At 52.5% G+C, this 27,449-nt stretch overlaps 1 protein-coding gene across 23 annotated transcripts in view; it reads right to left on the bottom strand.

Moving 5' to 3' along the window:
- LOC134021558 (pleckstrin homology domain-containing family A member 5-like) overlaps positions 1–27,449 on the bottom strand; it is a 70,612-nt gene that overhangs the window by 5,549 nt on the left and 37,614 nt on the right. For 6 of the 23 annotated variants that reach the window (XM_062462517.1, XM_062462518.1, XM_062462521.1 and 3 more), the window contains 17 exons: positions 21,986–22,106; positions 21,798–21,902; positions 20,244–20,316; positions 17,875–17,975; positions 16,537–16,652; positions 13,966–14,538; positions 10,769–11,243; positions 10,348–10,431; positions 8,813–8,932; positions 7,516–7,569; positions 6,605–6,685; positions 3,536–3,598; positions 2,694–2,774; positions 2,085–2,234; positions 1,765–1,866; positions 663–803; positions 105–251 (listed from right to left, as the gene is read on the bottom strand). In XM_062462517.1, the coding sequence (XP_062318501.1) occupies positions 105–251; positions 663–803; positions 1,765–1,866; positions 2,085–2,234; positions 2,694–2,774; positions 3,536–3,598; positions 6,605–6,685; positions 7,516–7,569; positions 8,813–8,932; positions 10,348–10,431; positions 10,769–11,243; positions 13,966–14,538; positions 16,537–16,652; positions 17,875–17,975; positions 20,244–20,316; positions 21,798–21,902; positions 21,986–22,106 (2,587 nt within the window). Of the gene's footprint in view, positions 1–104; positions 252–662; positions 804–1,764; positions 1,867–2,084; positions 2,235–2,693; positions 2,775–3,535; positions 3,599–6,604; positions 6,686–7,515; positions 7,570–8,812; positions 8,933–10,347; positions 10,432–10,768; positions 11,244–13,965; positions 14,539–16,536; positions 16,699–16,935; positions 17,083–17,874; positions 17,976–20,243; positions 20,317–21,797; positions 21,903–21,985; positions 22,107–27,449 lie in introns of those variants that run through there. The other 17 variants (XM_062462519.1, XM_062462533.1, XM_062462522.1 and 14 more) reach the window with 16 other exon arrangements.

Raw genomic sequence — 27,449 nt, 5'->3', positions numbered from 1 at the left:
AATCAAACTGAATGGTGTAGGGGAGGGGCGATGATGAGCGATGATGACATTGTGGGGTGGGGGGGGTCAGAGGTCAGGGATGGGGGGCGGAGTCAACAGCTTACGCTGTGCGCTGCGTTCCTCGGGCCGGCCTTCCTGTCCTCGGGCCGGTGAGGCGTGGTGCGGACGCCGGCAGGGGAGGGGAGGGGGGGCACGGCGGGGGGGTTAGGGTCGTAGGACTGGGGCAGGGGCGGCCGCGGGGGCACCGAGTCCTGGAGGTCACAGGAGGGGGGGTGGGGGAGGGGAGAGTGACACAGGTGCCTGCCCACCCTCATGGGCAAGCAGCTGGCCTGGTCAGGACCAGCTCTGTAGGGGTCAGAGGTCAACCCTGGGAGAGGTCACTGGACTTCCTCCCCTTTCACACAGCGCAGGACCGAGCAGTCTGCCACAGGCCTCACACGTCACACGTCACTTCAAGCCCTACGGCCTTGTCAGACACAGTGGGCCCCAGAGAAGCTCTCTCTCTCACCAGAAACCGGACTCTCACAGATACATTTATAGATTAACAACAAACTTTGTTTTAGGTGGCGTGTCTTGTTTTATTAAAAGTATTTAAAAAGGAAATTCCAATGGGCGCCACAGCCCTGACGGCAGCGCTGCACGCGGAGGTGCGTGGGCCTCACCTCGCTCTTGTGTTTGCTGGAGAAGTGTGACGAGCCGTCCGTGCTGCGCTGGGCCCTGTTCTTACTGAGGGCCTCCACCACATCCTGGACCCTCCACAGCTCCTGCTGGATGTGGACGTGCTGCTGGCTGGGCGGCTCTGTCTGCACACACACACACACACACATAAACATGCACGCACATGCAAACGTAATGACCTCATACGCCGAGAGACTGTTAACATTTTATGTCAGGCTCCAGGGCTAACAACGCGAGTGGGGCAGTGACTGAAGGAGGGAAAGAAACTGCTTGGTTGACAAAAGAGAGAGTAATGGGCCTGTTCAGGTGTGCAGTGGGGCTGCATCTGAACAGGCTCCCCTGTGCAGAGGCTGAGATAGAGGGAGAGGTGGGGGGAGAGAGGGAGAGAGAGAGGTGGGAGAGAGAGGAGGAAAGAAGAAGCGGTTGAAATGAGATAGAGGAGGTAGAAGAAAGAAAGAGCCAGGGAGACACGCACCAGATAATGATGCCTTCACTGTTGACGGCAGGCCTGTGTGAAGGGCACAGAGGGTGCATCTTTCTGTGCCTTGTCCTCTATTCCTCCCTCTCTCTCATTTGCTCTCTTCTCCTCCCTCTCCTTCTCTCCCTCTCCTATTCCTTTCTCTCTCCCTCTCCCCTCTCTTTCTCTCCCTCTCCTACAGTCTTGCCTGAATTCCTAGCAGGAATAATAAAGGCATATGAAGAGGAGGTTTTTCTTCACCTTGATGAAAGAGGAGAAGAAACGTCTCCAGATCTAATTACTCGCCCCAAGCATCGCCTCGGTAACCAACCATCGCCTCGGTAATCCGTCACCCTCTTCGTTCATAACCCCCCCACCCTCTTATTACCTCGAGGCGGTAACTGAATGAAAGGGTAGGTGAGGAGAGAACAATGACGGAACGACTGAATTGTTAGAGAGACGGTTCTCAGGAAACTCTCTCAGAACCTCTCTTTGAACTACAGGGGTTGTTGAAGCTTCAGACGATGGAGCTGGCTTGACTGGGAGCTAGCTGTCCAGCAGGGCTGAGCCTGGGGCGGGGCTGAGCCTGGGCTGAGCAGGTGGTGTGCATGCTCTGGTCTTGCTGTTACCTGAGGGCTGCCCAGGGCCTCCAGCTGCTCCAGCAGGTTGTTCTTGGCCAGGGTCACATCTCCCTCCAGCCTGTCGTACTCCCTCCAGGACCGCTCCAGCTCCTGAGGGGGCAGGACACGGGTTCACAGCAGAAAGGGATTACCGTATCCCCAGACACACACACTACTTTTGGGCATCCTTTAAGTGTAAATGTGTTCACCTCATGTGTGTGAGTGATAAGATTATGTGTGTGGATGTGAGTGTGTGTGTGTATGTGTGTGTATGTGTGTGTGTGTGTATGTGTGGATGTCTGTGTGTGTGTGTGTGTGTGGAGACTCACAGTGTTGACCCTGGTCAGCTCTCTGCAGGTGCTGAGCAGGCCGTTCTGCAGGAGGTCTCTCTGCTGGATGACGCTCTGCATGGCGGCAGGGTTGTCAGAGCCCAGCTCGATCTCCTGGCTGGCCGACAGCAGGGCCGTCTCCAGGGTGTGCTGGGGGCAGAGGGGAGGGGTGACCCGCGGTTCACTTCTGGTATAAATGTGGAGATGGCGTCACACTTATTGTGGAGATCTCTCTCTGGTGCACACGAAAGTCTGAGGCAGATATGACTGTCTTGATCCCCCATTACTTGGACTCTCCCTAGTGAGCTTCCCCTAGCCTGGTGAGTTTAGCTGTGGTCTCTACGTCTGACTACCTTTTCTCTCTCCTAGCCTGGTGAGTTTAGCTGTGGTCTCTACGTCTGACTACCTTTTCTCTCTCCTAGCCTGGTGAGTTTAGCTGTGGTCTCTACGTCTGACTACCTTTTCTCTCTCCTAGCCTGGTGAGTTTAGCTGTGGTCTCTACGTCTGACTACCTTTTCTCTCTCCTAGCCTGGTGAGTTTAGCTGTGGTCTCTACGTCAGACTACCTTCTCTCTCCCCTAGCCTGGTGAGTTTAGCTGTGGTCTTCTACCTTCTCTCTGTGGAGCTGCTGTAGCTTGTCCTCTTGTGTTCGGACCACCTTGTCCTGTTCACACAACCTGCTCAGCTTGGCCTGCGGAGACATGGACACAGATTACACTTTACATACGATTCATTTAGCAGACACTTTTATCCAAAACGACGTGCAAATTATGACGTTTTTTTCCTGTTGCTAGCTTGAGCTGATAGTATGTGATTAATCATCGCGTTGTTTAGTTTATAGTGTACCTACTTTCATAAGGTATTGCATGAGGTACATTCCTTGTCGTTTGTTAGTTAATTTGCGAATACAGGCTTTAAAGTATAGAATGTATTGTTTTCAGAGGTTTTGTTGCTCAATCGACAGATGTACATGCTAATTATAGCTTTCGCCCTGTGTAACAGCTAATGCCTGTAGTGTAACCTAATTTACTAATGTGTCCCAATTTGGCTATATGCCCACAACAGTGATACATATTTGTCAGGTGTAGAACATCTGGTGAATTTAGAGAGTAGTTGAATAGGATAGAGTAGAGGGAGAGAGTAGAGGGAGAGAGTAGAGGGAGAGAGTAGAGGGAGAGAGTAGAGGGAGAGAGTAGAGGGAGAGTAGAGGGAGAGAGGAGAGGGAGAGAGTAGAGGGAGAGAGTAGAGGGAGAGAGTAGAGGGAGAGAGTAGAGGGAGAGAGGAGAGGAGAGGAGAGGGAGAGAGTAGAGGGAGAGAGGAGAGGAGAGGGAGAGAGTAGAGGGAGAGAGTAGAGGGAGAGAGTAGAGGGAGAGAGTAGAGGGAGAGAGTAGAGGGAGAGAGTAGAGGGAGAGAGTAGAGGGAGAGAGTAGAGGGAGAGAGTAGAGGACTCACGTCTGTGTCCACCTCCTCTGGTCTGCACATGTAGGCGTGTTCCCTGTAGTCCTCTGGGCTCATCTGGAGGAGAGAGAGAGGCTGTCAGAGGGGCGGAGGGACGTCCACACACACTGTCTGGCTGAACCAGGACATCTAATGCAGCTTCATGACTGGAGGGCCTAACGCTGTTGTGGTTGGACTGGGACAAGCGTGACCACAGAGCCAGGAAGATGTGGTTAGAACCCCCTCCCCCGCCTAAACCAGCCAGTCTAAACCAGCCAGTCTAAACCAGCCAGCCTCAACCAGCCAGCCTCAACCAGCCAGCCTCAACCAGCCAGTCTAAACCAGCCAGCCTAAACCAGCCAGCCTAAACCAGCCAGTCTAAACCAGCCAGCCTCAACCAGCCAGCCTCAACCAGCCAGTCTAAACCAGCCAGCCTCAACCAGCCAGTCTAAACCAGCCAGCCTCAACCAGCCAGCCTCAACCAGCCAGTCTAAAACAGCCAGCCTCAACCAGCCAGCCTCAACCAGCCAGCCTCAACCAGCCAGCCTCAACCAGCCAGTCTAAACCAGCCAGTCTAAACCAGCCAGCCTCAACCAGCCAGCCTAAACCAGCCAGTCTAAACCAGCCAGTCTAAACCAGCCAGCCTAAACCAGCCAGCCTAAACCAGCCAGCCTAAACCAGCCAGTCTAAACCAGCCAGCCTCAACCAGCCAGTCTAAACCAGCCAGCCTCAACCAGCCAGTCTAAACCAGCCAGCCTCAACCAGCCAGCCTAAACCAGCCAGTCTAAACCAGCCAGTCTAAACCAGCCAGTCTAAACCAGCCAGCCTCAACCAGCCAGTCTAAACCAGCCAGCCTCAACCAGCCAGTCTAAACCAGCCAGTCTAAACCAGCCAGCCTCAACCAGCCAGCCTCAACCAGCCAGCCTCAACCAGCCAGTCTAAACCAGCCAGTCTAAACCAGCCAGCCTAAACCAGCCAGCCTAAACCAGCCAGCCTCAACCAGCCAGTCTAAACCAGCCAGTCTAAATCAGCCAGCCTCAACCAGCCAGTCTAAACCAGCCAGCCTCAACCAGCCAGTCTAAACCAGCCAGCCTAAACCAGCCAGCCTCAACCAGCCAGCCTCAACCAGCCAGTCTAAACCAGCCAGTCTAAACATTGCCTTTGACTCAGATGACAGCAGAGTTCTTGTTTTGCCACCCGCGGTCGTTTGTCTACGTCGGCAGAATATTGTGTGTTTTTTTTTCTTTTCTTCTGAAGGCGGTGCAAGGAGAAAGGATGTAATGCTATCCTTTCAGCTGAACGTCTACTGTGAGGGGAATCAGCTCTTACACAGATAAGAGTTTGAGGGGAACTGGCTCGTCTCTGGGTCCTGTGGTCGGGTTGGTTTGGCTGGAACTAAATTTGAATAATCCAAGGTCGGCCACAGACCTCCTTTAAAGATGCCAAAATAGCCCTGAATGAAAAGAAGAACTGGTCTAGGGTTTATTCTATATGCAGACTTTGTAGTGCCAAACCCCCAACCTTAACTAGGGGGAGTTTGAGGACACTACAGCCCTCCAGTTTCACATCCCAGAGGTATACTACTTAGATCAATTGTAATCGTTTACTAGTTAATTTAGGGTATTCATACAACAACAAAAAAGGGCCTGATTTTAACTGCATTGGATTTCATGTATTCAAAAAGCAATGTTTCTCTGTTTCCCTTTCACTCTCAGTCTCTCACATACAGCACACACCCACACAGTCCTCCATCATTGAACTGCACCACAGCACAGGTAAAGCATGTGGGACCTGTGGAACCAGGCATGTTGATGACATTCCATACGGAGCATGCAGGCTCTCCTGTGCAGTGAGCACAGGAAGCCACGAGGTACTGGAGCTGGGGAGAGAGGGGAGACAGACCTCTCTCATCTGGAGGGGGGGGGGGGGGGCGGGGGGGGGGGGGGGAGATGGATATGCAATTGGCGCTGGGCTGCTATGCCAACGTATGGAAGTGGGGTGGGGGCAGCACTTTTACACCTCCATTGGTGGTCTCAAAAGTGGCAAGAGGGATGTGACATCACAACATCACACTGTCCTACACACAGACTCTGTTGAGCTTCCATAGGAAACCACAACCAGATACACAACTGTAAGAGACAAAGGGAGAAATGGGATATGGCCAGTAAGTGAGACTAGCATCTGGCTGTGAGCAGAGAGGCCCTTGCAGCATACCAATCCGTCTTCACCCCAGCACGCTCAAAACAAGCTTGTTTACATTTCGAAAACCCCTAAATCCTGTCTGACATAACCGACGGACTCCGCAAACTAATTCTTCAACATGCTATCCTGCCTTGTGACTCGATTCAACTGTGACGGTGCGAGCCTGGTAGCTAACGCTACAACAGTGAGGGTAGTCTAAACCCCACAAACTGACACGTTGCGCCATGATAAGTTATTTTAAATGTCAAATTGAAGTTGGAATTTGCACTGGTCTGTGCAGGGGCATAATGAGCTGCATACTGTGGTCTTTTCAACTAGGTGACAAGGCTGGCGTTCTGGCGTTTTATCACACCAATTAGAGTTCTCCAGCCAAGTGTCTCACTACATGGTGTGGGGATGGTAAATGAGCTAGGAGAGAATCTTGCCCCTCCCCCCCCCCCCCCTCACCTTACTGAACCCGCCCCACCACCACCAACTGACCCCATACAGCCAACCCGCTATGAAAGCCTTTTACGAGCTGATAAAAGTCTGTCTTAATGCGACGTGGCTCGTCTCCCACAGTACACAGCACTCGCTCACTCGCCCATCCACAGTGAGGACGGGGGGGGGGGGGGGGGGGGGGGTTCTAGGCAGCGTGCTACACAGCGCACCAGCACGTCGCCGTGCCCACGTCGGCGTGACTACACACTGGGGGGGTACAGGCCGTCAAATCAAAAGTGATGGGTACAAAGGTGCCGTGGTTTGAAAGCAATACAGGGGGAGATAAATATATTGTGATGCCATGAGGACTTGACACCGCAGGGTGCGTTGACAGACGCAGAACAAACAAACAAACAAACGACTGGAGAGGATGAGGAAGGCGAAGGCTTCGGCTGGCCTTACTTGCTGGTACAGTTGAGGCCTTGGGGCTGAGTTCTCAATCATAGTGTGAATGGTGACGATTAAAGGGTCATTTTCCTTCATCTGGTTCAGTTCAGAAGAGGAGCAACACGGACAGGCAGTCAGTTCACAGCAGAGTTCAGAGGTAACACTGACAACGTCTGCTTCTCTCTCTCTCTCTCTCCCCCTCATTTGCTCTCTCTTGCGCTCACTCATTCTCTCTCACCCCGTCTCCCCTTCAGACACCCCCCCCCCCCAATTTAAATAAAAATATACATAAATAAATCACACAGTCAAGATGTGGCACGACCCAGGAAACTCCAGAGAAAAGCAGCCAGCAACCAGAGAAAACGTTGGACATGGGCGACAAGCACTGAGACGTTGACTGTACCAGACAGCAGTAGAGAGGAGCAGTGTTCTGTCCACTAGGGGGGATGTGTGGTCCCCTACGGGGTCCCTCTTCAGGGGTTGGGGGGTGGGGGAGGGGAGTGGAGAGGGGGCTGCACTGCCTGTCTGCCTAAAGACCAGACTCAGGCTAAATGTCTAGAAATGTCAGAGCTATTTTAAGCCTAAAATACCCTGGTAAAAGTCCCCTCCCCTGTAATTGTTGAACCAAACCCCTCCAGTAGATATCCATCTAATCCCCTCTGAACAAGCATTGTGAGAAGAAGAATGTTGTCCAACGCTCTCCAAAAACGAGCTTTCAATGCAGAGGCCACTGACCACTTGGTGGCTAACAGAATCTACCGTCTCTGAACCTTTCCAACGGACGTTTCTAGCTTCTCTCTTATAAAAATGTAATAACAAGGAATAAGAAAACGCTGGAGCTGTTGTAAAACGACCGACTCTTGAGAACCAAAAGCAGTGGGAATGCGGTGTGGCTGCGTGAACAGGGAGGCGGGTCTCTACCACACCTGGTGGTCCAGGTACATGAGGTTCCTCTGGAGGTGGTGAGAGAGAACGTCGTTCTAGCAGCGTCGGAGAGCAGAAGGGATGGGAGAGAAAGAGAGAGAGAGGGAGAGAGCGGAGTGAGGCAAAGGAGAGTAGACACCATCAAGAAAACACGTCCAGTACACACCTGGTGTTAAAACTAGAGGAGTGCCATGCAGAGAGACAGGCAGGTAAGGGGTTAGTTAAGGAGGCAGGCAAACAGGTGAGGTCAGTCGTGAAGGCGGAGGCACACAGAGGAGAGCATTCAGGGAGGTAACTGGAGTTGCAACCTGGTTGTAACTGACTGGAGCTGGGTTCTGACAGCACGGCAGTAGGGTAGCGTAGATCACACATGCCATGAAGGCTGAGAAAACGCAAAACATGAGAAATCCCCCGGTTGTATTTTTTTGACTGAACTGTTTGGCCTAACGAGGAATTTGTGCGATTGTGACGCGCAATCATGCCACCGCCACTAAGGGTGTGAGAACTGTGTTGGGAGAGTCCACAGTCGGAGGCACCTGACCAGCGGTCGGGATCTGACCAGGCAATGTGTCGGCAGGGCGGGTTCTCTTTTTGCTGTGCACACATTTTCCCTCCACCACTCGAAGAAAATGTTTCATTACTAATTCAGTAGGTACATCAAATAAGCCCCAGAGAGACTGAGTAAAGGCGTTAGCGCCTGATGCACCCAGTGTTTAGAGAGACATGCCTCGAGTCAGAGAGGCCACGCGCGGGTCCTGACTTTAAACCCTTGACCGCCAACAGTTCCCAGTTCATATAAGCATTAGCGACCTACATTTACCCACAAATAAAACCCATTCTGAGGAGAAGCCAGAGAAGCGTTGGTCACATCTCCGCCAGACTAAGCCTCCTTAGCTGCTCCTGTCTAAGAGCTGAGTGGGCTAAGAGTCTTCATCTCCCTAAAACATCTGCCTGGCTTCTTCTAGGATGCACGGGTGCTGCCCCCGCTGGCTAACCCTAGGCAGGACTTGTCCTCTGGTCAATGTTGGTACTGCATCCTGCAGTATGGCAGCCGGGTCAGGGTTACCAGTTTGGATTCTCTGAAGATGATGACTAGTCCAGGGGTCTCCAGCCGAGGTCATGGGGGTGGCCGCACCCTCCGCTCAATAGATCTACTGACCCCCCCCTTTCCCCGTGTTGAAGAGAAACATGACCCCCCCCCAACCCAAAATATAAATCCCTGGGATAAATGAATGACGCAAGTGGATGGAGACGGCACACCACACACACACACACACACACACCCTCTGGGGGCCTGACCTTTGGGTTGTCTCCATGGAGGTTTAGTTGCATAAGCTGTGCTACAGTGTGCTCCCGGACGCTGTTTAACTCTGCCTGCTGCCGCCGCAGCTTTATCAGAAGCAGAGTCAGCTCCTCAGGCTGCAGGGTCACACACACACACACACACACACACACACACACGCACACACACACACACACACACACACACACACACACACACAGACATAGGGTCAGGCACACACATACACACAGCCGCACGCACACACACACACACACACATAGGGTCAGGCACACACACACACAGCCGAACACACACACACACATAGGGTTAGGCACACACACACACACACACACAGCCGCACACACACACATAGGGTCAGGCACACACACACACAGCCGCACACACACACACACACATAGGGTTAGGCACACACACACACAGCCGCACACACACACACACATAGGGTCAGGCACACACACACACACACACAGCCGCACACACACACACACACACACACAGCCGCACACACACACACACAGGGTCAGGCACACACACACACACAGCCGCACACACACACACACACACACATAGGGTCAGGCACACATACACACACACAGCCGCACACACAACCAGGCCACCGGGTTAGGGGGACAGGGCAGGAGAGGACAGAGGAGGGGGCAGGAGAGGACAGAGGAGGGGACAGGAGAGGACATTAGAGGCTGGTTGTGACCAGGTGGTTGCTGGAACCAGGGGACTGCCGTCATGCAGTCGACAGTGTAGGACTGTTGGGTCATTAGTTGAAACATCTAGCATCTAGTCTTATATATCAGTGGTCTTCAACCTTGGTCCTCAAGGCCCACAGTCCTGTATGTTCTAGATGTTTCCCTGCTCTAACACGCCTGATTCAAATCAATTCATTAGAATCAGGTGTGTTGGAGCAGGGAAACATCTAGTATACAGGACAGTGGGCCCTGAGGACCAGGGTTGAAGAAAACTACTGGACAAGAATACAAGCATATGTTCTGGATGTGTGTAGTGTAGCTGGCATCTCTGAACAGATTCACACAAATGCCTGCACCCACATTTGTGAGTGTGTCAACAGCGGAGAGAGAGAGCTGTTCTGGCTCAAGGAGCAGAGCGTGACTGTGCTTGCTGCTGACGTGTAGGGAATGCTCCAGAGCTCTTGGAGTAAACACTGTAAATCCTCCCGGTTGAAACGTGGATCATAGTCAGAGTCTAAATCTGCCTTAAGACGACGCCCTCTCTCTCTCTTTCGGATGAAAGAGAGAGAGACAAAAAAAACAAAGTGAGGAGAGAAGCGAGGGGAGCGATTACTAAAATGACTCGTCTTTTGGATAGAGCCCCATTAGACCACAACGGAAAACTAGGGCTTTAAACCCGACCATGAAAATGACAGGGTGGCGTGTTCCAGGAGTGTGTACGGCTGGGCCCGGGACGTGGTGGGGCCTGGGCAGGGGCGAGCGAGGGGCGAGCGAGGGGCGAGCGAGGAGAAGAGCGGAGGGAGAGAGAGAGACATGGGGAGGCAACTGACCGTTTTCCCTTGCAGAGTCTGGGCAGTGATGGTCTGGACAGGGATCCCTGCTGGCATGGACCTCCTGTCAGGTGGGTAGGCATACTGTGGAGAGCAGACAAGACAGGCCTCACCGTCACAACATGTGTGTGTGTGTGTGTGTTCATTCAGCTGATGATTATATCCCAAGCGACATGCAGGGTGAGACTCCAACTTGCTACCTCTGGACCTGCAGTCACATGACCTTCCATGAAACTACACTCATCCCTCACGCTCATGCCTGGCATGGACCTGCAGTCACATGACCTCCCATGAAACTACACTCATCCCTCACGCTCATGCCTGGCATGGACCTGCAGTCACATGACCTACCATGAAACGAGGAGGGTGTGTGTGTGTGTGTACCTACCTTGGTGAGGTGCGTGTGTGTGTGTGTACCTACCTTGGTGAGGTGTGTGCGGTTGCGTCTGTCGATGCTCATGTCGCCCCGGTACACGGGCGAGGACACCTCCGAGCGGGCGACGGTGTTGTAGGAGCGCAGCGGCGAGTAGCCTCCGTACATGGCCAGCGAGCCGTGGGAGGGCGAGGGCGGGATGGAGTGGGTGGCGTGCTCCGACAGGTTGATCATGGTCTTGGGGCTGGGCAGCGTGCCGTATGGCCCGGGCGGCCGCACGTAGGCCTGGCGCTGCTGCCACTCAAACAGCTGCCACATGGTGTCGTCCCTCATGGAGCGTCGCTTGTCGCCGGGCGCCAGCCCCAGCGCCTGGTCGTACACGGACGGCGACATGCTGCAGATGCTGTCGCGCTGCGCCATGCTGTTCCGGGGCATGGTGCGGTAGCCCTCGCCGTAGTGGGGGACGGCGGGCGGCGCCCGGTGGCTCGGCATGTTCCTCGGGAGCGTCTGGTAAGACATGATGCTGAGGGAGGGAGAGGAAAAGGAGAGAGAGGGGGAGAGAGAAAGAGACAAAAGGGGGGGGAAAGGGAGAGAGAAAGGGGAGAAAGAGAGGTGTAGGTAGAGGGTGTGGGAGGGAGAGAGAGGAGAGAGGAGGAGAGAGAGAGAGAGAGAGAGAGAGAGAGAGAGAGAGAGAGAGAGAGAGAGAGAGAGAGAGAGAGAGAGAGAGGGGGGGGGTGGGAGGAGAGAGAGAAAATGGACAAACACTTAATGAGGGCGCTAAAGACCGAAATTTCCATTTCCCTCTTTGGTGCACTCGCCGTGTGAATTTCATTACAAACAGTTATTAGCAGTGCCATGGAAACTGCGGACGGGATTGTGTGCATCTCAGGGGTTGGAGACGAGAAGAGTACACACATCCCTGAGACAGACAGGGACACACACGCTCCGGTTCTTTCTGGGTACAGCCATCTCCACCTAGATATTTTTAGCCTGACCTTGTGTCGGGCTATGTGCTATGAGCCATTAGCCGTGCGCTAATTTGTCAGCTGCCAGAACGTGCACAGAGTGTCTGTGTGTAACAGAGACAATTACACAGACAGGGAAGTCTGAGCATTTCAGATTAGTGAGAGCCCGTGCACAAGTGCGTGGAAGAGAGGAAAAAGAGGCGGGAGAAACAGTGTGGTGAGGACAGCCTCCTGAGGAGAAATTCGGGCACCGATGCTTTGAACAGCTCTGCAGACGAGGCAGGGCGAACCTCAGTGCAGCCCGACTCAGAGAGCAGCCTCACGCCCCCCCTCTGCAGAGGCTCCGCGAAGGGGGCGGCTCCGCGGAGGGGGGCAGGGGTCGAGAGGGGGCATGGTAACCCTTCAGCTGACACTCATGTGAGGGGACGGGCGCGTCATCAGGCCATGGTCAGGTGGGGACAGCTGGGAAACAGAGGACGTTCATGGCAAACAGAACGACTAATGACAAACAGGGCCTGCTCATCTCCTAGAGAGAGAAGAGAGGGAGGCAGAAAGCTAGAGAAAAGAGAGAGAAGAGAAGAGAAGAGAGGGAGAAAGTATTAAGAAGGAGTGGCTGTGCCTGTAAATAAACTTGGTGTAAGCAGATAGCAGGCCCGAGGGAGAGAGCAGGCCTTGGCCTCCCAGGTCACCACATCAGAGGAACAAGACGCTCGCCCAGCGCTCTGGAGAACAGGCTGCGGGGAAGGACAGGAGGGGAACAAGGAGATACTGCAGAGGAAGAGAGAGAGAGGAGAGAGAGAGGAGAGGGAGAGGAGAGGGAGGATGAGAGAGAGAGAGCAAGCATGCATTCTGACCCAATTAAACAGGGAGTCCTCAGCTCAGCAGAGACGAAGAGGAGGAAGAGGAGGAGAAGGAGGAGGTCGGCTGTAGAGAAGTTACTCTCTGCTCTTGTTTAGAACTGGACTCTGCTTCCCACACCCATTAATGATTTAAACACCCCCAGTTTAGCACTGAGCTAAGCACAACAATTTGTCATAGCGATAGCGCAGTGCACACACAGGTAGAATACTGTGCAGAAAGATGTTACCAGAGAACTAACCTGAAAACAGGAGGAAAACCTTCCTGGGATTAAGAAGATCCATAAGCAATCAGAGTGTTAAACATACTGACACAGGGAAACATCTAGGACATACAAGACAGTGGACCCTGAGGACCAGGGTTAAAGACCACTTGGCTAAGGCCTTAATGCAGGGGGGCCCGGGTTCAATTCTGGCCTGGGATATTCCCTGCACGCCCTCCCCTCTATCGCTCCTGAAGTTCCCGTCCCTCTGATTCCTTCAATAACTCACAATAGAGCAACCCAAAAAAAGAACTGCAGCGTTTCATGGGAGTGTGAAAATGCAAATGTTCCTTTTCTCCCGGGAGCTGTGTGTGTGTGGGGCAATGGGAAGGTAACCATGAAGGGAGAAGGATCCTCTTTGTCTATGAGTCAGCATTTACATTTTACATTTAGTCATTTAGCAGACGCTCTTATCCAGAGCGACTTACAGTAAGTACAGGGACATTCCCCCTGAGGCAAGTAGGGTGAAGTGCCTTGCCCAAGGACACAACGTCATTTGGCACAGGCAGGAATCGAACCGGTAACCTTTAGATTACTAGCCCGACTCCCTAACCGCTCAGCCACCTGACTCCCTATTTCTCCTCCATTTCTAACACTGAGACAAGTTCGCTCTCTCTTCCCCACATCGGTGACCAGAAACGAGGGCAGGCCGTCCAGAAACAGTCCAGGAACAACCTGGACAGTGGAGGAGTGGTGGCCTGGGTGGGGTGGAACGACTGGCTCTGTAACTCCTCTGGTCACTGTGACAGGAATACAGAGGGAGGGGGCTGGAGCCAGCGAGGGCTGAGAGCTTTCTGAGGAGGGAAGGTTTGGATCAGAGGATGCTGTCGCAATGTTGTTGTGGGTGTGCAGGCCACTGGGGGGGGGGGGGAGTGTGGCAACGTGCAGGGGAATATAAAGACTTGGGGCCTAGTGCTGGGGGGGAGAGCTATCCACTGTCGCGGATGAAGACTTTCACTGAAGGGACGAGACACAGAGCACTGCTCAAGTCTCCCACTGTCATCTGCTCTGTATTTAAAGAGCAGGATTTTCTCTGCTTAGCTTTTTTGTTATCCTCTTGTGTGCACACACAATGCATACGTTAGCTAAACCGCTAGCAATCACACCTTCATACACACACACACACACACACACACAGACACAGACAAACACACACATACCTTCTGGTGTCGTCGTCCTGGTTGCGGACCCTCTGCGTGCGGACCCACTGCTCCAGCTGCTGCATGGAGCTGGTCCTCTGCAGGGAGCGGTCAGGCTCCTGGGTGGGGGTCCTCTGCAGGGAACAGTCAGGCTCCTGGGTGGGGGTCCTCTGCAGGGAACAGTCAGGCTCCTGGGTAGGGGTCCTCTGGAGTGGGGCGCCCACCTCCCTGGGGCTGGGCTCCCCGGAGCCGTTCACCTGGGGGGCCCCGCGGGGGGCGCCGTCGGGCTCGGCTTGGCGCGCTGCGGGGGAGGGGCAGCTGTTGATGTTGGCGGTGAGGGCGGCCGCCTGGGCGGGCTGCAGCTTGATGCTGTTGATCTTGGTGAGCGGGCGCTCCCTGTCTGCCCCGGCGCTCTGGAAGCCGTAGCGCTCGGCGTCGCGCTGCTTCCGGCTCTCCTCGGCCAGGTGGCGCTCCCGGTCGGCCTCGCGGTTGCGCTCGTTGTTCTGGATCTCTGGGCGGGTCAGCGGCCTGTGGTTGGCCATGTGGTTGACGTCCTGCGGGCCGCACTGCTCCACCTTCAGCCTGTCCAACCTGCTGGTGGAGGGAGGAGAAGAGAGAGGGGGAGAAGAGAGAGGGAGGAGAAACAAGAGAGGGGGAGAAGAGAGAGGGAGGAGAAACAAGAGAGGGGGAGAAGAGAGAGGGAGGAGAAACAAGAGAGGGGGAGAAGAGAGAGGGAGGAGAAACAAGAGAGGGGGAGAAGAGAGAGGGAGGAGAAACAAGAGAGGGGGAGAAGAGAGAGGGAGGAGAAACAAGAGAGGGGGAGAAGAGAGAGGGAGGAGAAACAAGAGAGGGGGAGAAGAGAGAGGGAGGAGAAACAAGAGAGGGGGAGAAGAGAGAGGGAGGAGAAACAAGAGAGGGAGAAGAGAGAGGGAGGAGAAACAAGAGAGGGAGGAGAGAGAGGGAGGAGAAGAGGGGGAGGGAGAGAAGAAGATAATAACAAGTCGACAAGTCAGCGAAAGATAATCAAGACATCAAATCTCTGCCTCCACAGAGGAGGAGGAGGAGCTGAACACACAGTAACTCGAGTAGACGAGGCTTCTATACGGCACAGGGGGAGATTCCAATCACAAGCACTTTCACAAAGAGCTGTGAGTGAGTGTGCTTTTCCGGTTGGAGCGTGCCGGGGGGGGGGGGGGGGGGGGAGAGTGTGTACAGCCACTGTGCAGTTGGAATATGACAGCCTACTGGCTGGTACAGGGAGCCAGGCACCAGTAGGAGCAGCTAGGCTGGCCAGTGCTCAGACAAAGGGAACGTGATCCTGGAAGGAGCCGGGGGCTCCTGCAGCTGCCAAAACAGACCAGGCACAGAGGCAGAGAGAGAGAGAGAGAGAGAGCGAAACCAGAGACGTCCAATAAATCCTGGGCTCTGTCTGGCTCTGTCTGTGGAGGTGCCACGGGCCCAGACCTGGCAACCCTAGACGTCGGTACCAGGTAACAGCGAGAGCCCCGATGAGGTAACGGATACTACTGTAGCCTGGCCCCAGGGACGAGCTCAAGGTCACAGGCCTTCAGAAGCCCCCCCAGCCCGCCCTGACACAGATGGAGTGGGGCTAGGCCTGGAGGGGGGTGGTTGGTTGGTGAGAGTAACAGACCAGAGCTAGAGACTTTCCAGTTTCCACTCCTGGGCAGTAGAACGGCCCCAGCCGAGCATAATGTCTTCCACAGCCCTCTGTCTCTCTCGTCCAACCCAATAAAACGGATCAAGAGCCTAATAAAAAACAAATTGCTGTCTGCATTACCTCATGCTTGGTTTGGGTCAGACCCTCTCTGCAGGGTGGTTAGCTATGAAAGGCCTGTTTTAGCAGTCTGTTTAGGCTCCATCGGTGGAGACTATTTTCCTAGCAGTTGTTATCAGGTAACGTACTGTAGCAGCAGGAGGAAATGGAAAACGTGGCCGGAAGGAGACACAGGTGAGAGAGCGTGTGGGTGTATCGAGCTGGAGACTCTTCTGGAAGCATAACATTTGTCGCTAGTTCATTTACTGCCGATCCCTCCGGAGTGCCGACGCCAGCGCTTCATGTAATTAAAAAGCTCTTAACACCATGCCTCATGCAAAGGGGAGCACTGGAGAGGCAGGTTGCCAGGTGACAGTCGTTTCCACTCTTTAATTCCCGTCCCCTCCCCGTCGAAGTGCCTACTGACATCTGACGGGCCAGCACCCCCGTACGCACACACTTAAGGGAGACATGCCCCCCTCGCCCCCGGTGGTCTGGGAGAGGGGTTATGCAAGAGTGACGAGACAGCGTTCCTTCGGCTACGCGGGGAAGGGTGGGTGGGGGGCCTGCTGAGGTTGCTAAGCAGCGGCCAAACAGCTCGGGGGGGGGGGGGGGGGGGGGGGGGGGGGAGTACCTTAGACTGGTAGGCTCCTTGAGGGTTTAGGTTGGTTGAGGGGCAGTTCTATGGGCGTATGTGAAGCCCTTTGTGACATGCTTGCGTGTAAAAAGGGCTATACAAATAAATTTGATTTACGCCACTTAAATAATAACACAGCGACTCGGATCAATAGCGTGAACATTTCCTGGAGCGTACAGACCTCTTGGCGGGCTCCGAGTGCACCAGGGCAGCATCCGTCATCACCTTCATCCACGACTCCATCTCTTTGGCCGCGTCCGTGCAAAAGTAGTATGTCCGCATGTTGGGGTGTGTGGCCTGCTCGGGATGGGACACGGGGGGGGGGGGGGGGGGAGACGGTAACCTGGAAACGACAGGGAGAGGGGGTGGGATAAATGTATTATACCATTGGTGAAGATTCAAGTTTTACTATGTGCTTATTTTATTTTCTGGGTATGAACTGGTGTCCTTCTCTACAGGTATGCAATGTTCCATTGTTTTCCTGCATCATGACATGTGAGGGCTTGTAAAGAGCAGGGCTTAGCTTCGAGCTTTGAGCCACCAGACAGCAGTGACTCATCACGTGTCCCACCAGACTTACCATCAAGCAACCTTAGGAAACACACAGATGATTCTTCTCTTGTGACACGTTCCCACTCCCCAGCAGGCACGCAGAGAGACAACGAGGATTGTCATTGTGAGGATGTGTGTGAGGGAGAGAGAGTGAAAGACAGAGAGACAGAGAGAGAGAGAACATCATTTAAGAAACACTGACAAAAGACAGAACATCCAGTGACTGCATCGTGATTTCCTATTTACAGCGGCTGCGAAAACAAAAATGTTGAAACTTCCACCCGCTCAGAATAACTGTGATGGCGATGTGGGGATATGCTGTGTTCTCCACCCGCGGAGCTGAGAATGAAGGGCATCCAGTTTAAGAGAACCTCCATTTCCTTGAGAGTTGCGTGAAATATTATTACCATTACTATGAACAGCAGGGGTTTGTCCTGAGTCTCTCTCTCCCCCTCTCTCTCCTCTCTCTCTCCTCTCTCTCTCCTCTCTTTCTCCTCTCTTTCTCTCTCCTCCCTCCCTCTCTTTTTCTCCTCCCTCCTCTCCTCTGTGAAGTCAGGAGCTGGAAGTGGAGGCTGTGGTTGTGCAGAGAGGTTCTGGACAGACTCCTGGGCGTGTGTGGCTGGGCTGGCAGCAGCCTCTCTCTCTCTCTCGCCCTCTCTCTCTCTCTCTCTGGGTGCTGTCAGAGGGCCCAGAGTGGAAGCCGCAGCACTGACACACCAACAGATCCGAGTGCCTGTTGGACTGAGAGCTCTGGGGTCTGACGGCTGGTGTTCAGCCTCGCTCTGTACCGGCCCTGAGAGACACGAGCCTTCACACCCTCTCTCATCTCTCTGTCCTCGTCCATAACTTATTCATTTTCTTCCTCTCCCTTTATCATTCTCTCTTGTGTCCTGTGCTTTGTGTTCTCGGGGCTTAAGAGGGGATAGGAGGCGCTGGGCGCAAAAGGAGTTTAAAGGGTAGCACGGACCTTGAAGGCGTATTTCCTGTTGATGTGGTCATCCACAGACAGCATGGAGATATGGAAGCTGGGCAGAAGTATACTACCCAGAATGCCCTCCTCCTTCTCATCTGCAGACACAAACAGACACTTCCTTTAGTCAATATACATATATACACACACATATATATATATATATATATATATACACATATATGTATGTGTATATATATATCATTTGATAGCCAATTGAAATATAATTGTTGTTTTAGAACTTCTGAAAATCAGACAAAAGAATGTTAAACTTCTGGAGGACTGGTGGTCAGCACAATAGGGCAGGGAAATCACAAACACAATCAGTGTAAAAGATGAACATATACAGTAGGAGAGCTCAGCAAGTCTAACTCCCTCTAAGCCTCATTATGTTGCTCTGACACACACACACACACGCACACACACACACACGCACACACACACACAAAGACAGGCAGCACCGACGCAGTTCCACAGGGAGAGATCAGACGGACTCAAAGTCTTACACGTGGAAAATCCTCTAGACTTCCAATGTGATACCATCCATTTGCATTCAACTGCTCTTGGTTTACGAGGCAGGAAAACAAACAGCGGAGCTGTGTGTGTGTGTGTGTGTGTGTGTGTGTGTGTGTGTGAGGAGAGGCTGCTCCACAGCTAGCCTGTAGGTGTTGCTCTTCACGCTAAATTATTAAACAAACAAAGTCCTTTCAAACGGGGGCAGTTATGCAAAACACTGCACCGGCCACTGCAGCACTGCTTTGAAAAGGTTAGGAGGACCTCTCTGTGAGCAGCCTTTCAGACGAGACATCAGGGTAAACCATCTGGTCTCTGCTAGCTGGGGAGGGAGCCTGGCTGTCGGTCCAGCATGCATCCCTCCATCCCTCCAGCCCATTTATTTACATTCCCGCACGCACGCTCTCTCACACGCGGCCGTCTCCGACAGGATAAAACCTCCGCAGACACAAACAAAGAGAGCAGGAGCTGACGGTGATGAACGAGGACGGCAGACGGAATCCAAGCGTTTGGACGGACGGGGAGGGGGGGAGCGCAGGGCTGGTGACCTGCCTGCCGCGTCCCTTCCAGAGCGCACGACTCCCCTTCCCCGACTCCCCCCCACCCCCCGCTGTCCCCGTGTGAAGCCACAGCAGTCCGCGCTGCCATCTAGGGGGTGCGTCAGACAGGGCCGGAAAGAAGTCGAGGGCAGCAGACATCAGAAACAACATAGACCCCGTCGCCAGCCTGCTCAGCAGTAACTGTGTCTGCTCAGAGAGGAGCTGCTGTCCCCCCCCGCCTGGGCCGCTGCCAGGGGCCCGAGCCACGGCCAAGCCCCGCCTCTACCTGCCTCATTGATTCCGGGTAAAGGTTTCTTTGGGTAGGAAGCTCTCCAATTCACTAAACAGCTGTGTCAATATTTAATATGACCATTTGCTGAGCTTGAGAGAGAGTGAGAACTTCAGTCAATATCAGTTAAAACTAAAAGAGAGAGTCTCTTAGCTTGGCAGAATTGCTGGTTATTCTTTGTGCAAAGCTACTGGAGGAAGGCTCGTTTGAATTAGAGAATGGAAAAGGAATCACATTCTTGAAAGAAGATGGATTTTGAGATTGTCGTGGTCAACCGCTGCAGCTTTGGCAGAGCCATCATACTGTACATCCTCAACGTTTCAAGAAAAAAAAGAGAAAAGAAACCATGCGCATCATCAAGCGATTGGCTGTAGATCATACCCATTCCAAGAAGCATTCTGACAGTTTAGAAAGACGGCAGATCCAGTATGAGGGTGTTAAAGGAAGGGCTTTAAAATAACGTTCAGGAACTTCATTTAATGTTGGACTCACAATACCGTGATGGCATTCTGCCAGAGTACAACAAGGCTGTGGTCTGTCGATGCCTGTTTTATAAGCTTCATTAAAAGTGTGAGATGTAATGGACTGTGCTGCCTTATCTCTGCGCGGTCTGTGGAGCCCTGTTTTATGTCACTTTTACTCAGCAGGGACTACGACACACACACACACACACACACACAAATGCCAATAGGGAGGATGGCCAGGCCTAATTAAGAAGCCAGGGCTGACTCCTGCCTCAGAGTCTCTCCTGCCTCTGAGTCTCTCCTGCCTCTGAGAGTCTCTCCTGCCTCTGAGAGTCTCTCCTGCCTCTGAGAGTCTCTCCTGCCTCTGAGAGTCTCTCCTGCCTCTGAGAGTCTCTCCTGCCTCTGATGAAGACCACAGAGGCTCAAGGTCACCCCGCGTCTCTGCATCACTCTCGCTCTTCACCTCTCCTTCTGGTCGCTCCACGGAAACAAACAGCAGCATCGAGGTTGCTAAGGTTACCGTTTCCCGTGTTTCCAGGGGGTTGCTGGACACGTACTCACCTCTGTAGTAGAACAGGCACATGTCGCACAGCACGAACCATCTCTTCTTCCACAGCTTCATCCCTGTGCTGTCCTGAGGAGGCAGACAGGACACAGGTGCACAGGTCAAACCACAGGTCGAACCACAGGTCGAACCACAGGTCGAACCACAGGTCGAACCACAGGATGATCATGTCATGGATTCTTTCTGCAGATGCAGACTTTCAGACTTTCTTTAGCAAAGTAAAGACAATCCAACAGAGAGAGCATTGAACCGTTGTAAGTATGCGATTACTATCAAAACACAAGAACCTTCTCTTTCAGAGGCAAGTATTGTTTTGTGAGGTCTGAAAATAAAGTCTGCCGCGAGTCAAGTCCTTGTCCGATATCAGCTGATGCTGTCTTCAAAGGGCCTCGCTAAGCTGCTGATCAAAACTGGGTTTCTATTAATCAAACTACGGAAAACTGGAGTTTGCGTGAAAATAGAACATTTTCGAGCCACGAGTGTCTCAGAAACTACTCACGAGTTTATACCTGTCAAAATGCATTAGATGGCCAATTATATAGGCCACTGCAGAATGTGTCTGCATTTAAACATTAGGCATTTCTGCGTTACCCGCATCATTGAAAATGCATCGAAATGACTCGCAATTGAGTTTCATTTGCTGAATCCAGCAGCTTCGCATCCCAGCATCTCGTCCCCTTAATGTCTTGCCTGGTCTTTGATGTGCTGATGGATGAGGTAGCGTCCCTCCACTGTTGTGGTCGTCAGAACACACACTGCTCATAATGGGGCTTTGGAGGAAGGAGGGGAAACAAGGCCTTCACAATGAATCGAGGTGACATTTTATTCTCCGGCTGGATCAATTCCAAGTGCTGGTTTGGTCCCCTCCCTCAGACAAGAGCTTCAATAGCTCCCAGGTTTGAATGAGGAATAAGAAGTGCAAATCCAGCTTTAGTTGGTAGTCGAGGATTTGCCATTTCTCCCTTGAACTACATCGCACTGAATCTCACCCCCCACCCCCGTCTTAATAGAAACTACAGCTGGCAGCTGGATGAGGGGGAAGCCCCCCCCCCCTCCCCTGCCCCGGCTTGGTCGTAATCAAATCTAAATGAGAGGGTCCCATTTTGTGCCTGTGTGTTTGTATTGAAAAGGGAACCTTCTGGATGTGGCCTGCCTCAGAATCCCTCCCTTTCACCCGTGCTGCAGGCAGGCAGAGGACCGTGAGGAGGGTCGGATATTAAAATACCCCTCGGCCCGTTTGACTGACAGAGCAGAAAGGCTGGACAAAGACCCCTCCAAGATCCTGTATCGAAGAGCTCCTTTTGTGCTGCTCTTAAGACTGTTGATCAAACTGACAGGAGAATGTAAGTTCTGCCCCCTGTACAGAAAGTATGGGAGAGTGCAGCAGAATAAGGGATTTATATTCATAACTGTTGTTTACGGAGTGTAAGGCAAGGTTTTATGTCATTTCAAGCACAGCTTGGAGTGGTCCAGCTTCCGTCTGAGTGTGTGAGTCATGGATGGATTCACTGTGCTGCAGGCCTGTTATGTAAAGACACCCACTCACTCACCTGTTTGTACAGCCAGTTACTCTTGATGACTGGGGCATTGGGGTTCCTCCTTATCGAGTTGGATCTCTTCCCAAAATTGTGGATTTTTTTTGAAGGTCTCGAGGGCTGGAAATGAATTTTAAAAAAATATTTGAAACTCGAATGATACATGGAGATTGATGAATCGTGTGTGTGTGTGTGTGTCTCACCCTCCCTGCTGGACTACCAGGGTGTGTGGCGTAGTCCGAGCCACCTGTGTAGTTTGTGGCCTCGCTCATGGTGCTCAGAGGACGTTCCTTCTTTTCATTCGCTGGCGCTTTGGGTGCCGATCTAGGCAGGAGAGTAGGGAGAGCAGGGCATGAGCACGTGGGCATTCGCAGGCCTGCCTGCCTGCCTTCTGCTACAACCATCAGTCAAACCAACTCTCAGTGAGACATCTTCTGCTTAACGACGTGAGCAGGAACAGCACGGGAGCCTCATGTCAATGCTGCCTCTCGGCTGTCCAATCCGCTCAGTCCACCCAGGCAGGCCGGTTAGGCAGTCTCTCTGAAGTTTAGAACCCTCGGCTTCTAATGAGATCTCAACATGGCCCTCTGAATGGATGCCAATTACTCCCACCATGTCAGGGTAGATCCATCGGCCCGTCTCTTAACAACTTTAAATGGTCTGCAAAGTCTGGCTGACAAATTGAGCTGCGGCAGTTTATGCGGCAGAAAGAAAAAAGAGAAGAAAAGAAGGCAGTGCGGCCTCCCAGAGAACTTTGAGTCGATCTGAAAATGAGGAAGACTTTTTTTTTTTTTGAGGTTGAAAGGTTTTCAAATGAATTCACTCTGCAGCCTGAGGATCAAACACCTGAATAATGTGTCGTCCCTCGTCCCAGGGTGGTGTCCCACATTCTTTAGGAACACGGTGACGCGGTGGGGTCTACAGGGAATAGCACTGTGGCTGGAGAGGAGAACAGAAATACTGCAGCCATGAAAAGAGTCGTCTCGTGGATATATTAGGTTTCAGGTCACTAAACAAGGACAAACAACCCTGGCCTCCTCTGACTTCAACTGGACTGTGCTGCTCTCCCGTCTACCAAACTCATTCTAAAGTAATCAATACATCACAACAACACCTTCCAGCCTAAACAACAATCCATCCACCCACCCACCCACCCACTCCACCCCTCCCCTCCCTCCTGCATGCTTTGGCAGGGCAAGTACAAGGGATGACACGTATGCACCACAAAGGGGGGTAAGAATGGATCAGGGTGACACGTATCCATGAAGAATCGGGCAGGTGCTCATTCTCGTGCAGGACATGACGCAGGTCCGACGCAGCGACAGACACGACGAAACCACAGAACAACAGACAGGGAGACCGGCTACCTGTCTGCTGGCAGGACAGCGGGCCATGGAGATAAAAGAGTCCGTTGAGCGAACGCGACAAAGGGGACAAATGCTCGCTCTCTTCTATGGAAGTGGCTCTGATTGACGCTCTATTTAGTCAATAAGATATGATTTCAGTCTCTGACTAAGTCGTAGTGTCTGTGTGCGTGTGCGCGCGTGCGTGTGCGCACACGTATGTGTGTTGGGTGGTCGCTTTGTTGCCAATTAACCCCAGCCCAATAATCACACTGCTGGATCTGAAATAAAAAAGCTGTGAACTCGTCAAATTGTGTGCTGTTGCGTGAGGGCGTGACAGCACACACACACACACACACACACACACACACACACACACACACACACACACACACACACACACACACACACACACACACACACACACACACACGGACACGCAATCCTGCCATGCTTGGGCTCTGTCAGAGCTTTCTCTGTGTCTTCATCAAAGGGTTCAACAAGGCTGTAGAAGAAAGGCCCTCCTCTACTCCTCCGGACGATGTCAGAGAGCTGCTCCCTCCATGTGTGTCACACTCCCATGTCTGTCACCAGCTGTGTCTGGAGACTATAATAGGAGGCGCTTGGCGGGACACCTGGCATTTTCACTCCCCATCTTCACCACCGTCACTCTAGACCAGAGGTCTTCAACCCTGGTCCAACCATGTTTTAGATGTTTCCCTGCTCCAACACACCTGATTCAAATGAATGGGTCGTTATCTAGCTCAGCAGAAGCCTGGTAACAACCATTCATTTGAATCAGGTGTGTTGGAGCAGGGAAACATCTAAAACATGCAGGACATGGGGTCCCTGAGGACCAGGGTTGGAAACCACTGCTCTAGACAGAGAGCCGTGTTCAACTTGAAGGAGCTCAATGGATCTAGAACTCTGCTGAGCGGTGGCAGTTGGCACTGAACAGCGTGGCCCTGGTTTTGAGAGGATTACGTGTGCGCTCAAAGACACCAATACAACTCTGGGCCAACAAAGCCCTCGCGTTAATTCCGCACAAAAAAAGACTTTCCCGGATGTAGATAAGAAGCCCCCTGCACTTGGCCTCTCTGCGGCCGAACAAGTGGCGTCATCGAGTGTGTGTGTGTGTGTGTGTGCGCTTGCGTGTGTGTGTTTGCGTGTGTGTGTGTGCTTGCATGTGTGTGTGTGTATGTGTCCACAGCAAAAAGGGGGGGGATTACCCTCTCAGTAATGCTGGGTTCTTTAGGCACACCGGGGAACTGAAATGACTGGCTGAGGATGCAGTTTTCAAAAAGACAACACAGCATTTCTAATGACATAGGGAAGGGCTTTAGGACACTTTGTTATGTGGGTGAACCTGACTTAGTGGGGAAACTCTTCTTCCAACTAGAGATTAATAGACAAGGCATGCAGACAGACATGGAGACACGGTCACCTCCAAAAAGGATCTCAGTTGACTGTACATTATGGGTTAACACCCAGACTCCCGTCCATCTTAACCACTATTTCTGGAAGCCGCTGTTACTGTAGTGTTACATATTTATGGTGAATGCTTTAGTTGGCAGCAACACATTGGGAAACGTATCACACTTTTTTTCGACACCTCTCAGATCAATGTGGAGTCAGCCTGTGAAACAATTAGCGTCCTCCTGGCATGTGAGCCAGCTGGTCCAGCCCCTCCCAGATATTTGGTCTAGTTATAACAACAAAACCCCTTGGAGAGGAACAGTACTCTGCTCCACTACCATTTCCACAGACTCTTGTATCAAAAGTGCCACGAACCGACAGTACCAGATAGGACTTGCAGCAGTTATGAAGTGAGACCAGAGGTAGAGCAGGTTAGAAGGTATAGAGTGGGGGTGTGGGGGGGGGGGGGTACTGTCAGTTGGTTGGACTCACATGAAAATACAAAAACATCTTATTATTACAAACAGATCTGTCGGGAGTTTGCCATGCAAATGCATAACACGATCTCAGGCAAAACACTATTTAAAACACCTGCAGTCTGTGTAAGGGCACAGGACGACACACAACCAGGCACGGGTGTTTTACATAAAAACACACACAGAATACCACAGAGGAACCATTCAAGCTTTGGATATGATTATTTACCTGCTAAACAAAGGGTGAACCAATTTCCCAGAATTTATGCTACAGAACAATATAGAAATATGTATGAGCTGACAGAATATAAACAAAACCATTACATGAGGTAAATCTGCCAAACATGGTAGAAAAGCATTAGGTTGAGCATCAGGGTGAATCCTGTTCAGCTATGTACCCTTCAAATGGAATGTGGCGCTGGTGCCAGGAAGGAACTCCTGCCACCCGGCTCCATTTTGAAAAAGGAGTGATGAACGCTGGGGCTGTCACTCTGTGGTGACCATAGAAACGCAACCATAGAAACCCAAACAGGTCTGCTTCCGACACACGCCATTTACTACACGTTTGCCTCACCTGTCAAACTACTCAACTCGTCATCACTAACGAGAGATCTGCCACGGGTCACATAAAAAGACAGCTGAGGAAGTCCGTGCGGCGAGTTCGCCTTTGTGTCCCAACTGCCTCCGAGGGGCCCTCCCTGTCAGAGTCCGCGACCTTGACGAGTGCTCGGAACAGCCTCGTCCTAGAGTGACAGCGCAATGCCCAGATTGACATTTCCTGCTGTGGGCGTGGCTTGGTGTCAACAAGGGTGCCCGAGACGGCATGAGTCATGCGTCAGGATGCATGAGGGTGTTTACATAGCAGCCTGCTGAAAGACTGAGCCGTTCCCCCGGCCTTCTCCATCTTCAACTGCGTTTCATAGTTCACAATATCATATTACATTAACGTGCAAATAACAAGTCATTTTGGGGGGGGGGGGGGGGGGGGGGGCTGGGGGGGGGGGGTTGTAAGGAGAATTGTGATAATCCTAACTTCATTGCCTGGGATTCTAAAGGATGTGTCATTTCTAGTAATCAAACTAAAGCAAGGTAATCTTTTTTCCACCCATTTTCTCCGGCTTCTAGGCGATTAGACAGTGATGTTCAGTGAGGGCTCTTTATCCTGGGGGGGAAAGCATGAGGGGGAGATTAAATCCTCCTCAGCCGTCCGTGCACACATCCAGAGCGAAGATTTACTCCTTTTTAACTTTCACTCAAACACAAGCAGCTGGTTTAAGCATCTGCTTAATTGAACACAAAACGTTGCCCCGTGACAGTAAAAAAAGGGGTTTGCGGTATGGCTCACACATCGATGTGATTGCAAACAAACTGACCTTCAGAGGAAAAATAAAGATTTTTTCCAGATGGGCGTATCAAAGCATGACACATAGGTTATAAATACGAATGGTAGAATTTGATAATGGCTGGCTCTTGCTTGGCGAGCCAGGCAGGATTCGCTGCAGGATCGGGGGGGGCTGACTGAGTAACAGTGTGGGCAGGAAACGTGTCAACAGGACCCAGCATGACAGTCCGGCCACATCGGCACCAGGCCTTCTGTAGCTCCAGCAGAAGGAATAAAAACTGAACACGTTTTCAAACAACGCCCCCCAATTTCATATCTTCCAATTCAGAGGGAAAAATGAAATATTTTGGTTGACCACACATTGATCAAATTGCCCCGAGTTTTTGTTCTCTCATGCGAGATGTATGCAATATGATGCTGGCTATGGGCAGTGGTCATGGTTTGTGCTTGGGGGGGTTAAATTGATGGTTGAAAGTGTTGCGGCAAGCATAATAAAAACCACAGCGGCGGCATTTCTGATTTGAAACTAGACCACAAACCGGCTAGGCCAGTGGAAACGATGCCCAGGACTTGGAGGGACACTGGAAGGTTGAGACACCTGTCTGTCACACAGGGGCGTGATGCTGAGGTAACCAGGGAGACAGAGCCATGGCGAGCAACCTCCGCCCCCCCCCCCCCCCCTTCAGCTGGAGGGGGGGGGGGTCTAGCATCATCATCTATCAGAGGTGCCTGAGCTGGGCTGGGGCCGGTGCCCGGGCTGGGGCCGGTGCCCGGGCTGGGGCCGGTGCCCGGGCTGGGGCCGGTGCCCGGGCTGGGGCTGGGGCCGGTGCCCGGGCTGGGGCCGGTGCCCGGGCTGGCAGGAAAGGTGAGCTGTGAGCTGACTGAAGGGTTCCACAGCAGAGCTGCAAATCATCCGTCCACACTCTCCCTCTCTGCTCTGTTTCAACATCCTGTCACTGTGCAGTCTCAGGAGAGAACACCCATCTGTATGTGTCTGCGTGTCTACACTACCGGCCCCAGGCTCCCACAGCTGAGAGTGGTGAGGCCTTGTGTGGGGGGGGATCTTTCATGGGCTGATCACGAGTTTCCT

The sequence above is a fragment of the Osmerus eperlanus genome, chromosome 5, assembly GCF_963692335.1.
Source record: "Osmerus eperlanus chromosome 5, fOsmEpe2.1, whole genome shotgun sequence".
Classification (NCBI taxonomy): domain Eukaryota; kingdom Metazoa; phylum Chordata; class Actinopteri; order Osmeriformes; family Osmeridae; genus Osmerus; species Osmerus eperlanus.
This window is presented reverse-complemented; position numbering and strand designations above follow the sequence as displayed.